Raw genomic sequence first — 15,409 nt, 5'->3', positions numbered from 1 at the left:
GCATGTATAAAAACCCACTATTGTTTTTATTTTTATACGTTAATATGTAACTCATATTAAAGATTAAAAATCGTTTGTTATTATGGTGAGTTTTTTTTTTTAAAAATTGTCGTATGAAAAAGGTATGATCGCTTTAAAATGATGTGGGAATTAGCATATGCATTGCATGTGGAGAGAGGTTAGCAATATAGACTATTCCATATATGTCCTATCCATCAATTTTTATTCTCAAATTAATCAGTATCATTCAAATATAAGATTAATGGACTACATTACTTATTGCATTACTCATTTTTGTTTACTTTGTATTTTAACCTAACTCGTACCTAAAAATAATATAGTACAAGTCATATTAAGGTAGCGTTTGGTATGCAGGAATGACAATAGGAATGGAATGATTCATTACGTGAGAATGAAAAAAATGGTGTTTGGTTGCTCAAAGGAATGGAATCATCAATTACACATGGAATCTCATTCCATCAAAACCATTCTTTCCCACCCCTTTTTTTTTTCATTCCATTCCTTTTTCACCTTACTTTCTCAACAACACCACCACCTAACCACCACCACCACCACTACCACGGCACCACCAGCAACTCCGCTGACACCACCACCGCCATCGCCAACGCCGCCACCATTTTCGTCGCCGGAGCTACCACCGTCGCCATTGTAGAGTTTCTTTTTTTTTTTGGATTAAAAAGTATTTTGAGATAAGAGTTTTTTATTATTTCTATTTCATTTCAACAATATTTTTGGATACCAAACAATAAAAATTAATAATTGATTTCATTCCTATAGGTTAACCAAACAAGACAAAGGAATGGTAATGATCAATTTCATTCCATTGTCCATTCCATTCCTTCTCCCATTCTATTCCGACTTCATTCTATTATCTCCAATAAAACATACCCTAACTGTAATAACCGTATGGAGTGGTGATGCCATCACTTATCTAAATTTAAATTAAAAAAATTGACCCGTGTTGGGCCGTTGGCGTAGGCATTATCTTTAGTTGTTATTTTATCTCTTGTTTAAATATTAGGATAGTTGATATTTTACTATTATCCCATTATCTTGTAACGTGGTTGCACTTTATTTTGAACGATGAAACATGATTGATGAATGTCTAAAAAGTTAAAAATCATTAATTTATTACGTAATTAGTAAGAAAACTCAGGGGCAGCAAAAAACAATGGCGGAGACAACAAGTAGGATGAGCTCAGCATCGTACCGGTATCGACCAGTACCGGTATTGGTACCGAAAATACCGATCCCGAAAATCACAAAATCTTAGTACCAGTACCGGTACTGAAATATTTGGTTCGGTACCGGTACGATACTGGGACTGTGGCATCACATTAAAGGCATCAACAGAAGAATAAATAAAACCTAACTAGCTAAAATATGATTAGCGGACACCCTTTTCCCACTAAAAACAGCCTCGTTCCTGGACTTAGAGAAGCACCATCAACCGGAAAGAATCACCATTTGAACCATCTTTTTTTACTTCACATGCGTGTAAACTAACATGAAGCTCCAACAGATCTCGTATCTCTAAAACGGACACTGAGGGAACGTTGCACCTTCTACTTACAAACTGCCAAAGTTTATCTTAAAAAAAATAAAAATTTGTGTAATTATATTCATTGGATTAAGAATAGATGGCATGTGGGTAACTTCAGAGATTTTGAAAATTGCAGGGAAAATCATGACACTGTCTTTGTCAATGCAAGCAAGTCAAGCTTGTTATAAAAATTATAATAAAAAGTCAACAGCAGTGTCTTAATTCACTTTTGTGAATAGTAACGTACATGTATTCAGTTGATGATGCTTCAAAGACTTGTATTATATGCATAAAAATTAGTAGCTAGCACAGTAGCTATTTGTGAGAGGCAGCCAACTTCACATTTAATATATATATATATATATTATATGTTACTTGAAAGTAGGGATGAGCAAATTCTTGGTACTAGTACCGGTACCAAAATTTTCGGTTCGGTATCGGTACCGTCGGTACCGAATCAATACCAAAGTTTTGAATTTCGGTATCGGTACGACACAGGTACCGGTATATTCCAAATTTTACCTTAAATATCGGTACCACGTTCATGAAACATGATATAATTCTAGACTTCTTAGTAATTCTGAAACTCTGAAAAAATCAAAAGTATTATATAGAAAACATTATAAAGAGACTTTATGATTTTAGTAATAGTCGCTGACCAAGGATTTAATATCATTTGTGAACGTTGACTTAACTAATAGTCGACGGTAGGTGAATCTATGATCCAGATGCAGTCCTCCCATACAATCTTTGAAAAGTATATTTTATTGATGCTGGTTAGTCAATCTTTTAATAATCCACAGCAGCCACACAAATAAGCCTTTGTGATGCAGACTATTAGCAAATCTATAATGCAATCTTTGACCATCTTTTGGTGCACCCAACACCAAGTAAATTACGAAGAATCTTCAGTTTCTTAAATACCAGTTGTTTACAACAAGAGGCCTTAATTAAGTTGAGTTGAACACTAAAGTAACTTGGGATGTAAGTTGTAAGCACCCCCACATGATTTCTTATTTCATATTCCCACTTGCCTTTAGCCACACCCCGTTCAAGAAACAACTGATAAACATGCAGAAACAAAAACGAGTAAACGCTATTTAGTAAATTAAGTTTTATTATTTTTATTAAAAAAACATCGTTTGGATATGCAAAAAACCAAAATAGAAAACTAGAAGTTGATTAAGTAGAAGAAAATATGTAATAGACAACTATTTTAGACGTTTCATTTAAGTAAAACAATGCATAGACATTAAGTTACCACCACACTACCACCATAGCCACAGTTACTACACGGTATCTAACTCAAAAGAGTTTAGACTTTTTCGGTACACTGCCATTCGCGCTACTTATTACTATATATGGTGCTGGCGTATAGAGTAGTTATATAAATTGGCTCAGACATCACCTATAAAAATGATTAATTTATAATATGGGCCTGCAAACAAAAAATACAACCAAATGAAAAAATTAAACAAACATTATTAGATGTCAAACACTTGATTGCAGTACGCATTTTCAGCAATCCACTGAGAATCCAATTATAAAAAATAATCCAACAAAACAGATTTAGCATCATTAAGAAAAAGGAATCACACCATGTTTGATAAACTGAAATCTATATTAAATGTGAAGCACATTTACATCCAAAAACCAAAAAGGTAGCACCGTTGACATTTCAAAAGAGTAAATTTGATAGTCTTTAAATTTTAAAGTTATGAGCTTTGACTTTCAATTTGATTTTTCTTTTTTTTTTCGGTTTTTTTGGTTGACTAAATAAACCTTCAATCACATATTCCTCAAAACTTTTGAAAGTACCCAAACTACCTCAACATTAGCAAAGTTACATGCTTGTAACATCTGCAATCAGATATTTACTTCATACCCGAACTTTTGAGAAATAAATACCTAAAAATCATGATTGTACATCTAGTGTAAATTTGAATCTTTCGTTGCAACCTGTAAGTACAAAACCAGCCCGAAAGGATCGAAACTACTGTAAATTCCATTTGTAACTTCAATATATTTCAAAATGGACTTCAAATGCTGCACATTTGGCCAAAACAATTGCAAGACTCGACTTTAAGTTGTTCTTCAGTACGAAATGTAATTTGAATTCCAATTGGTCTGTAGCTATATTTAAATTGTAATGTTGACCAATAGTATTAATAATATATTAACATGTATCAATTGCATGAAAAATAATCATCAATGAATTACTATTGCTGAATATAAGCTGAAGCTCGCTTACCTCCATCTGTGTAACACTCCAGCTAAAGCGGAAACGCCTGAGTGTGACGTACAAATTGCACAAACACACGTGACACTATTAGGTGACCATAATAACATTATTTCATTCAAATCTTCATGTAACACAAGTTTATCAAATAATACAAGTTGTAAACAAATAAATAAACGAAACGATAAGTTGTTCTTCGAATATCCAATAAGCATGCTATGTGTCTTCTAACCCCATCATCCTCGTATCTCTACACCTGTAGCATATCTATAAAATAAAGTCAGCTATGAACATAACTGGTGAGATTGGTACAGTTTGATATAATACGTAAAAATCATACAATTACATGAAACTTGTGAAATGAGCACATAAGGGTTCTTTACACTCGATGCAATGGGCCTGAGTGTAAAGAATAAACGAAGGTCCTTTCCAGTTGGGGCTACCAACGTACTCGGATATGAGGTCCCTTTTCCACTCGATACAAATGGACCTGAGTGCAAAGGGGGCGTATGATCATACTTATTGAGGCAACCACTTAAAATCCACGTATATAACAAATAAGCAAGTAAGCACACAAGTCCATGATATGAATTGTAGTTTGTAAGCAAAACTATAAATCTTGAAATTTGATAGGATACATACACCACCCCCAAAGATATGAAAACGTTTAAAAAGGGGTGTGAAATACTCACATTGAAATTGAAGACAAACTTGAAATAAACCGGAAGCGTGATAAAGAATCTGAAACGATTGAACTTCATGAGCTATAATTGAAACAAAAACGAAATCCAACTAACGGGATTGCAAAAGTTATATATTTTGGTTTTAGGAGTTAGGTACTACTTTAGAATATTTTAATAACATTTTATAGCATTTTAGATTAAATATATCTTGTTAAGCTTTATGGAAATTTTAACGATTTTTATTAGTATTTTAATATTATTTAATTAGTAACTTAACACAAAATATGAGATTTATAATTCTTTTGGGACATCGAGTTTAACGGTTAAATCTTATCTCAAAACGATTTATCTTATAGCGTATTATACATATCAACGAGATGAAAATATAAAGTTAAAGAAATGGAAATAATAAATACTATTAGCGGGACTATGAAAAAAAAATGGGTTTTTAAACGAAAAAGATATATTTAGTTATATTTAATTTTTATTTAATTTACAAATGTTTTATTTGATTTTTAATATAATAATTATATATATATATATATATATATATATATATATATATATATTAATTATGAAGTTTCAGTTAAGACACAAAAAGCTACTATGTAGTGCTACAGCTTTTTAAGCATATAGTACAAGCAGCTTATGCATCATCTCTTAATCGACAGTTGAATTTCTATCGTACGCCTTCCTCTCTCTCAGCTTCAACATTTGCTATCTCCTCATCATGCTTCATCTACAATTCAATTTTCTAGCCTCGCGACATGATGCTAAATCCCCCACCACTAAATCGATTCCCCTTCTGTGGCGGTTGACGCCGGTCGTGTAACAGGCTACGGTTATCGGAGGAGGTAAAGGTATCATACTCCATTTCATGTTATTTAAGGGATTTGCTTTGTAAATTAGTTTATTAGTTCTTGATATATGGAATTAGGGCAATTTGTTATACCTGAATCGAACATCAATCAGACGGCGCCGATGATTTTGCCAGTAATGGATCCGCTTGTCAAGGTCGGCGGTGGATTTTGTGACTTGCAACAGAGCGATGAGATGTCAGCGGTGTCCGTTGCCGACTGGTTCAGAGATATTGATTATTTCCTGGTGAGTATTTATCAGTTATTGTGGAAGAAAAGACATGGAATTACATTGATGGTGAATTTTGATCCAAAAGAAGTTGATTTTAGGCTGAGTGTGTCTTTTTTCTGAGTAGACATATATGAGAATTTTGGCTTTAGATTTAACAATCCCATTATTAAGTATAATATGTACTCATTGATACCAACCACATGTTCTTAAATGATAAGCAAGCATATTTCTTTCTGTTTAAAATGTTCTAAATTGGCAATCATGAATTGTTGAATGAGCAAGTTGCCATGCTGTAGTGACTTCAATCTGGTATCTTTGTATAGGATTTATGGATCTTTTTCTTATTTGTTTCGTCACCTAGGGTGTCATGTTTAAAGACTTGCTGAACTTAGGTTTTAATTAGGATACTAAATCAATAGATTGAATTATTTGTGTTTTGGTGCAATGGTGCCCATGGACCTTTATTTCGAACTTAAATTTGGTGATTTCCTTTAATTTTTTAAATATAAAAGCTCTAACTTTTGGGCGGTGCATTGTTATTATTATAATTTTTAAACACATGACATTATGCAGAAATTGTACAAACTTTTTTTATGTTTTGGTTTGAATATGCTCACCTCGCAAATCTTTATGGCTGGGTACTTACAAGGTATGGTAAATCGGCAAGCTGCAAGATAGAAAAATGGGTAAATTTTAGTGTATTGGGTTCAGATGGTTCCTTTTGATTTACTTCTGCGTCTTTATAAAAAACTAAAGTTTTAGATCATGTTTGTTTGTTTTGTAGGCAAATATGGTAATCGCAACCCGAGGGGGCAAAACCCAAAACATTCGGATCTACTATGCTTCTTATTTTTAAGAAAATGTCTTGATCGAACATTGTTACCACCACAAAGCGCAGGGTAAAACTTCTAGTTTGATTTAATTTGAAAGGAAAGTGTTTTAAAAATAAAATAAAAAACAATTAGTCATGACCCAGGTTACCCTCACATTCAAGAGCCTTAACCAACTGATCTAGTTACTTGTTTGAGTTTAAGTATAGAAAATATATATATATATATATATATATATATATATATATATATATATATATTAGCATCAAGTTCATCTCCTTCAATCAAACCCTAGCTTCTTAATCGGATTAACTGGCTCCATGATTGCCAAAATTAACATGGGGCTTTTGTTTAGTGGCTTGAAATGAACAAAAACTATATATAAATTACCTGGTAACGTTAAGAGATGACGATGAATGGTGTATGGCCGGAGAACAAACTTTGGTGATCAATTACAGATTATATAGAGCATTTCAGTGTATATTGATGTTATGGACGAGTTTAGGTGTTAGTTTAAGTCCTATTTATAGGTTTAATTGAAACGTTTTGGGTTAAATCATCATTATTGTGATTTCGGAAACTTCCGGCGATTACGAGGTCAAAACGGCGTTTATAGGTAGATTTAGTATAATTATTGTACTTATTAACGAGGTCTAAACACGTTACAACAGGTTAATTGGTCAAAGAACGTGTTTTACGGTGGAATTGGAGCCTCGCTGGAAAATGACGCCACCGTCGGCGGCCCTTGGCCGAAAAACTGGGTAACGGGCTAGGGGTTGGTTTTTATATTTTATTGTATTATTTTAATTCAATTTTCCATAATACCCTTGTAGTTTCCAGATTTATTAAAACATGGTTTAAATCATAATTACGTTAATAACCTTGTATTTTGAAGTGTAATAAAGAATGAATAAAAATCATGGTTAAAGGATATTTATCAAAATATATCCAAATAGTTTGTAACTCGTTAAACTTTAAATCAAAACGTTAACTCCGGAATGTCGTTTATTGACCAAATGAATAGAAATACAACGAATGATAATCGTAAATCATCGTGAACATTATATTCACGATGGACGTTAAACACAAATACAATAAATCGACGAAACGGATCGGTTTAATGAATACGAAAACAGAGTATACGAATGAAAATGTCGAATAAATACATGAAACAAAACTTAAGAATATAATAATATATTTATAAACAAAACTGAAAATTCAAAATGGGTCGGGTTTTTGGGTTTGAAAAGTAACGAATGTTACAATCTGTGAGATGAATTTGATCACATGCATACAGATATATATTAAGACTTCAAAAGGTACCTCTATGTATCTATTCAAGTATGACTTTAAGGACTCAATTAAATCTTCAAATCCTAAAGTTGCCATTGCTCATAGAAGAACCCAAGTCACCACAAATTAACAGCTCATAAGTGCTTACAAATATGTAACATGTTATAATAATTTGTATAATATTATTGAATTAAACCATCCCCATCCTTTTTGATAACTTGTGCTCGGTGAAATACAGATTCCGAGTTTGGGGATCGAACAATTCCTAATTCACTATCGAAGTTGACTACCTAAAATTAATCATCCTAATGCATCGTTTTACAATCCCTAAATTAGACGAGAAGAAAGGAGTGAAGGATTGTCGGAGGGACCAGCTTTTCAGGGGTAAAAATAGAACGGGGAACGTGGAAAGGAACGTCAGACCTACCAATCAAAAGTGTGTACAAAATTTGCTGCACAATGTACAAACTCAGTAGCACAACAAAGTTGCTAAATGTGTGTGTGTGTGTAAGTATAACAGCGGGGAGGGATAATTTGAGAAATTTGTTGAGTTTTAAAAACTTAAGAACTTCATTCTTAACCACATATTTAATTAAATGTATTAGATTATGTTGTTGAGATTAATGTGATTAAAAAATTAAGTAGGAAAGAGAATAAAGATGTGCAGTGATTACACTAATTTAAACGCCTGTTACACCTATGTAAAAAGTTGACTCGGTGCGTAAAAAAATCTGTGATTTTTCTACGTACATGTAACCTACATGTATTACATATATATAAACAAAATTTTACGTTGAGATTTCTTTTGAGTTCTTAAAACTCAAAGTGGTTCTCAAAAGAAATCAATCCGTGTAACAGCTTATACTAGGAACTTACCTCAACAATTTGGAAAGAATAAAAGAAACAACTCATGTAAAAGTTTAACTTAAAGCGTGAGGTAGGCAAATGAAATAAAGATGCATTAAAGTTTCATTTTTGTACCTATTAGGTTACTCTAACTTTTTTGTTTCAATTACGTTACTCACAAACTTTTTTTTTTTTGTTTCATTTAGATCACTCAAGTTTTACGTATGTATTAATCATATGTTCTTTTACCATTTTGGCATATTTTCTTTATATTGTTAAAATATCAAAATATAAAATCCATGTCGCCCTCACAAGCGATGCCAGTCATGCCCTCAAAAGATACATACCAACCTACAGTTAACCTGATTTTCATAATATAAACATTAAAGTAAAAAATGAGTCATTTAGATACTTTTCATCAAAACATAACATAGAAAATGCATGCTACACATAATCAACGTTTAAACATGTCACACTTTCATCACACTTTATAAGACAAGATTTTAACATGTGTATGTGCTCATGGCACACTTGAATGATCATCATTATTGTGTATCGTTAGTTGTCATTACCGTGTTTATACCAAGTTGTAAGCTATCATATCAGATTCCAATCATCTTTTGACAACACTTGTTTTTTCTATAGCACTACCTTTGTTTCAAACACCTATTTTTAATTAAAAATATAATAAAATAATGTATTAAGTAATTGTTTGTGTGCAACCCACTCTCTCGTCCTAAAGGGGTTTGGAATTATGGGTTTGATATCCACATAGCCTCTCGTTTACTTTTTCTAGGTTTGGAACTTCTGGATGCTTCAACATGGGAAGTGTTGTGGATGTTCTTAGGGAAGGGATGGAACAAGTTGATGTGACGTTAACGTGAATGAGCAAGAACGAATTGATTAGAGATAAAAGGATGTCTCCCAACTCTTGTAGATCTTTTATCTTCAAGGGTTATGCATTTTTCATGCAAATCCTCACATTGTTTATACTTTTTTATGTATATTTTAAAGTTTACAAGTTTACTAGATTCAATTTTATTTGGAATTCTGGTATTTAGTCTAACCTAATAAATTACAATTTAGATAACATGCCGATAATAAGACTAAGAGAACAAGCATGTGCTCTTCCCCATAAAAATTGAATTTTTACCAAAGGTTAGTGTATGATTTTTATCTCGTTAACTCATATCATATCTTTATATTTGTCTCTGCTAATCATACTTATTTCATCTCATGCATGGTTACAATTAATGAAGTTGCAGTTGCGAGAAACTTTTATCCCTAGCTCGAGATACACCTACTTAATTGTTGAAGGTGGCTTCGCCTGATCTCAACTTTGTGTATTGTTAACGGTTATTTTCTTGTCCCTGTAACATAGTGTAACATTCGTTTTTTTTTTCATTTTCGTTGTACCCGACCCGTACTATAATTTGGGTCTTGATTTATCAATAAAAGTGTATTTTAGTTCATGCATTGATTAATCATTGTTGCAGCAACTACGCATCAGCTCGCTTAACTTTGATTTTTAGCTTGTTTTAACTCGTTTAATCACTAAAACTCTATTCAAATCGAGTGTCATTCAAACTAAAAAGGTTCTGGAACATTCCCCATCAACTCCTATCTTAAACCTACGAATTTTATCACTAAATACAAGATAATTATCAAGTTTTTATGTTTATCTCATTCATTTAAAGTTTAAACAAGTTATCACTAATTGTTGATAAACACAAAGTATAATCAGTTTTTCTATATAAACTAGCATGTATGTTATCATTATTTTCTGCCACACAACTCGTTTACCTTCATTCTCTCTCACGAATTAAGCGTAATCTAGTGTTCTTCAAGAGTTGACCACCAAAGTTAAACGAGTCTCTTTAATCATAATCAACTAGTTCTATTATCAAATCCCAGGTAAGTTTGTATTTTTATGAATTATTATCAACCCTAGAATGAAAGCTCTTAATTAATTTCAAAAGCATTGAGGGATTTCATGTTCAATTTCATTAATCTCTAACTAGAGTTTATGTTAGAAACTAATTTGGGGCTGTTCAATTACACTAAGAATTGACTTGAATTAGCTTTTCAGTTTTCAATATTTTATGTTTATAATTAAGTTTTGGACGTGTTGGATTTGACCTCAACGACATTTGGACCGACTACGAACCGAACACTTATTTAGTTTAAACTTAGATTTTATTTTTAATTTTGGTTCGTTCTGGTTTTGCTTTAACTTTGGGATATTTACCTAATTTTTAGGAAATCATCAAGTTCAGTTTGGTCAGCTCGCTTAAGTCGGTTTCTTCCATGTTCTTATCTTCTTTTACTTGTCAATTTTTAAGGTGAGTAAATCACATCCACTTTTTAATTTTTATATTTCGGGGACGTAATGTATTTTATAACCCCCCCCCCCCCAAGTTATTATTTCACATCCTCAAATTTATAATTCTTTTATATGCATTTACATGTATTGCTCAATTATTTGTTAACATGTAAAGTACATAACTGTTTAAATGTTTTATTGTTGGTGGCCTCATCTTCATCCTCATCGTCATCCTCATCAGTAAGATCTTATGTCATCTTAGTAGCTTGGCATGGTGTTATGATGAACGGATTTTTATATGTTATTGTTACAAATTAATTGTTGTGATTACACATGAGGGTAGTTTTTAAATATGGTCATGTGCATTGCACATGAGGGTAGTTTTGTAATTTAACATAATAAATTTAATAACAGAATTAAAAGAATAAATATATTTAAAAAATAAAACCATCTCTCTCTCTCTCTCTCCGATCCATCCCCTGGAATTCCAAATCCCCAAAATCAACAACACCACTACAGCCACCAACAGTACCACCGCACCCAATACATCTCACCACCAACCCGCCACCAACAGTACCGCCGTACCCACTGCATCCCACCACCACAGCCAGCCACTATCAGCATCTCAATCATAACCATCGCCTGAAACCGCTATCGCCTGAAACCTCTGCATCCCACCACTGGATAGTCGAACATTATTTCCAGCAAACCTCCACCACTATCGCCTGAAACCGCTGCCATCGTCATCATAACCATCTCCTGACCATCAAACCAACCCATTCCCCTCTTTTCCCCCCTCGACTGATCCGTGTTGTATCACCAAAGCCTAGATCTGCTATAATCGAAACCCTAGATCTATGTTAGAATAAACCAAACTCCACCACAAAACGCTATTTTGAATCGATGGTAGACGATGGTGGTGGTGGTTGCGTGGCAGTTGATGATGGCTGTGGTGGTGGTGGGTGACATGGTGGCTATGGTGGTGAGAGAGAAAGAAGATGAAAGAGAACATATGCTTTTGGGGAGAGACAGGCGAAGCCGTATGTAAGCGGTGGTGTGGAGAGACAGGTGGAAGCCGATAGGGCAGGTGGTGTTTCTAGTGGCGGCAGGTGGTGTGGAGGTTAAGAGAGAAAGAAAGAGTGGTGGTGGTGGATGAAAGTGAGAGAGATAGAGAGAGAGAGAAAGAGAGAGATAGACAGAGTTTTATTTCTTTTAATGTATTTAATTATTTTTAATTTTAAATTTCTAATTATTTTATAAAGGGATAAGTAAATTTACAATACTACCCTCATGTGCCTGGTACATGACCTAATTCAACGAGAAAAATTAACTGAGTTAGGACCAAAGGACATAACATGATAGAGTTTTTGAGCATAAAGGATGTTTTATGCCATTAAGTTTGCGAAAGAACGTCTACTGAACAAATGTACAAACATAAAAGACTAGTTTTAATGTTTTGTCTAAACATAAAGAAATGAACCCATATTTCAAAGAATCAACTACACCTTAGGCATTTACATTGATTAAAAGATATAAGAAAAGCAAACTATGCATGCATATCTAGCACACAAATGCTCTATTATTACTTTGAATATGATACACAAGACAAGAGAAGATTTATGTTTTTCTTCGTTTCTCTCTCTCTCTTCTAATTAGGCCGAACGTCATGGGCGTTAAACTCACCTTACCACCGGTGTAGCGTCACTTTTGCAATTAGTTAAGGTGGATTAAACACTGCGTCAACAAGGCTAACAGGAATGAAAAAAGATGAAGTGGGTAGCGTTACAAGTAGTGGCACTCCCAGCGTTAATCCACAACGTTCAGCCTTATTATTTATTTATCCATTAATAATTATTATATTAATTCTAAAAAAGGTACAAAAATTATTATCCCCTTTTTCATCTCCTAAACAAATTGCTATTAATTTATTATAATATATCATATTCTTGTTTGCGTCTCACCCCTTGCCCATCGTTGAGATTCTTGTTTCAACCCCTTCCTTCCTTCCTCTTCGCGTCTTGTCTTCGATCGAATCGATCCAACCACATCGTCCATGACGCTTGGCTCAGGCGGATCGAGTGTCGTGGGTATGTTTTCCCATCTGGGTTGGGTTGGGTTGGGTTCTTCATATTTGTTTCATATCTGCTTCTTTACTTGCCGATTTCACCTTTTTCTCATATCATCTTTCACAAATCGGTCTTTAATTAGGTCTGTGAGCTGAGATTTTAGGTCAATTTGAATTGATTTATGAATTGGGGATTTGTGTTCTTTGATGGGTTTTGTTTTAATTTCATGAATCATGTGTTTGTTGTTTCAGATTAATCTTGATTGTTTAAGGTTTATGAAATTAGGTGCCTTTATTGTTGCTTAATGTGACCCATTGTAAGCAGACTCTTTTATCATTTATTTGGATGAATATTAACTTTAGGGCTTGTAAACAATCTGAATTATGTTACATATATGGTGGTTTTATTTTAATATAAATGGTTACCCGTTACCATAAGTTTTCTAATGATTAATTAAGAGCAACTGTTGCTAGTTATCGTTTTACGGTTTGCACATGTAGAAGTTATGATCTGAATTCTTAGTTGTTCGGTGTGGTCCTCAGTGTAAAATTTAATAACGGAAGTGCAATTCGTTATTCGGTATTTTGGTGGTCCTTCTCAATAAACGTTTGCTATGCGATCATAACCGTTGTTTGAGTGGTTGAGAAATGGTACTTTGCATTTATCTTGAATGCAATTTATTGTGCTTTTTTATTATAAGATAAGGCGATTCACATTCGATGTTGATGTTACAGGGCCTGTTTGGATATGTGTTTAAAATTGATCATGTGATATTAGAATGCATTAGAATTATATAAACCGTTGTAATAAAATGGGTAGTAGGAGATACTGAGATGGCGTGAATGTGTTTGAATTGTTTGCATCTTTGTGTTTATTTAAGGAAACCAATGCATGAAATGACCAAATCAACATGAAATCTTATTAAATTTTTTTGTCGCAGTGCCTAGAAATTTTAGGTTGTTGGAGGAACTTGAGCGTGGAGAAAAAGGTATCGGAGATGGCACTGTTAGTTACGGGATGGATGATGGAGACGACATTTATATGCGCTCGTGGACTGGCACCATCATCGGTCCTCTTAATGTAAGTTCTCTTATTATTATTATTATTATTATTATTATTATTAATGTAAGTTCTCTTTAAAGATTGAAATGTTTGAAATGCATTTCATATGATTGCATCATGTCATTTTTAAAGATTTGAAATGCTTTGTGCAGAATGGTGCTGATGCAATTTATTTTATTATTAGAGGTTAAGAAAAAAGATATGCATTTCGTTTGCATTAATGTTTTTGGGAATGATTCGCGAATCGTGATATATTAAGTATTTAAGGTTTGCATAAACAAATTGTGTTTTCGTTTTCTTGTTATTTAGACGTTAAATAATCAGAAAATTGGTTTCATACCAGATGCAACAGTATGAATATACAGGAATAAAATAAAATGTCCTAATTACCCCTTTTAGTCTATGTTTGATTATAGGGGTGTGCATGGGTCGGTTTTAGTTTTTGAAAACTGTTCGGTTTCAGTTTTACCAACCGGGCTTGAAGTTATTTAGCCAAAAAACTGGCCCAAAATATTGAGTTTGGGCCTGAAACTTTTTTGAGTCTAAATCTTTTTGTTAATTAATGATTAATTTATTATCATAAATTTGAGTTGTGGGTAGAGTGATGCCTGTTACCTTTTCTTTATTAAGGTAAAATTACCTAATTACTCCTTGTTTCAGTCTGTACATGAAGGGCGTATTTACACATTGAAGTTATTTTGTGACAAAGACTATCCCGAGAAACCACCAAGTGTTAGATTCCATTCTCGGGTCAACATGACTTGTGTCAACCATGAAACTGGAGTGGTAAAACCATAAATCTATTGACTTTCTGTCATCAAAGGTTTGACTTTTTACAATTTTGACGAATTTTGCGTACAGGTTGAAGCGAAGAAGTTTGGAATTCTTGCAAATTGGCAGAGAGAATATACAATGGAAGATATTCTGATACAGCTCAAGAAAGAAATGGCGGCTCCTCATAACCGCAAGCTCGTTCAGCCGCCAGAAGGTGCTACTTTCTGATTATTTGAAGGAATTGATAAAAAGATATTATGCTATATGATATTTGATGCGCGTTTTCAAATGGTTTTGTGAATCAAAATTCTCATGGAAGTCAACAAATTGTAGTGGAGGATGTTTTCTTCTCTTTAATGTTGTTTGATTTGTTATGGGATGTTTGTTTGTGTCAAATGTTTAATATATGTAATTTGTTTTGGTAACTCGGTTTAAGATTTGGCTGATGGCAACTCATGCTTCATTTGTTTTGTTGATTGCAAGCTTGGTGGTTACTTTGCATGTGCAGGAAGTTGAATCTGGTTTAAGTGTGATTAAAAGAATACTTTGTTTGTTGTATGATTAAAGCTGTTAACTAGAATGATTTTTGTTTTGGTTGGGTTTATTTTATGTTTACAAGGATATGCTATAGAAGTTAGCT

General features: G+C 33.3%; 1 protein-coding gene across 1 annotated transcript; it reads left to right on the top strand.

Moving 5' to 3' along the window:
- Positions 1–12,808: 12,808 nt before the first annotated feature.
- Positions 12,809–15,194, top strand: LOC143582604 (ubiquitin-conjugating enzyme E2 variant 1D-like). The gene is made up of 4 exons (XM_077065122.1): positions 12,809–12,954; positions 13,874–14,013; positions 14,656–14,781; positions 14,857–15,194. The coding sequence occupies exons 1-4, from the start codon at positions 12,921–12,923 to the stop codon at positions 14,995–14,997; spliced, it is 441 nt and encodes a 146-aa protein (XP_076921237.1). The 5' UTR covers positions 12,809–12,920; the 3' UTR covers positions 14,998–15,194.
- Positions 15,195–15,409: the final 215 nt, after the last annotated feature.

The sequence above is a fragment of the Bidens hawaiensis genome, unplaced genomic scaffold (assembly GCF_021521415.1).
Source record: "Bidens hawaiensis isolate Kalapana, Puna unplaced genomic scaffold, B.hawaiensis_p1.1 tig00031800_1, whole genome shotgun sequence".
NCBI lineage: Eukaryota > Viridiplantae > Streptophyta > Magnoliopsida > Asterales > Asteraceae > Bidens > Bidens hawaiensis.
The sequence above is the reverse complement of the archived record's forward strand: the minus strand, read 5'-3'. Positions and strand labels throughout refer to the sequence as shown.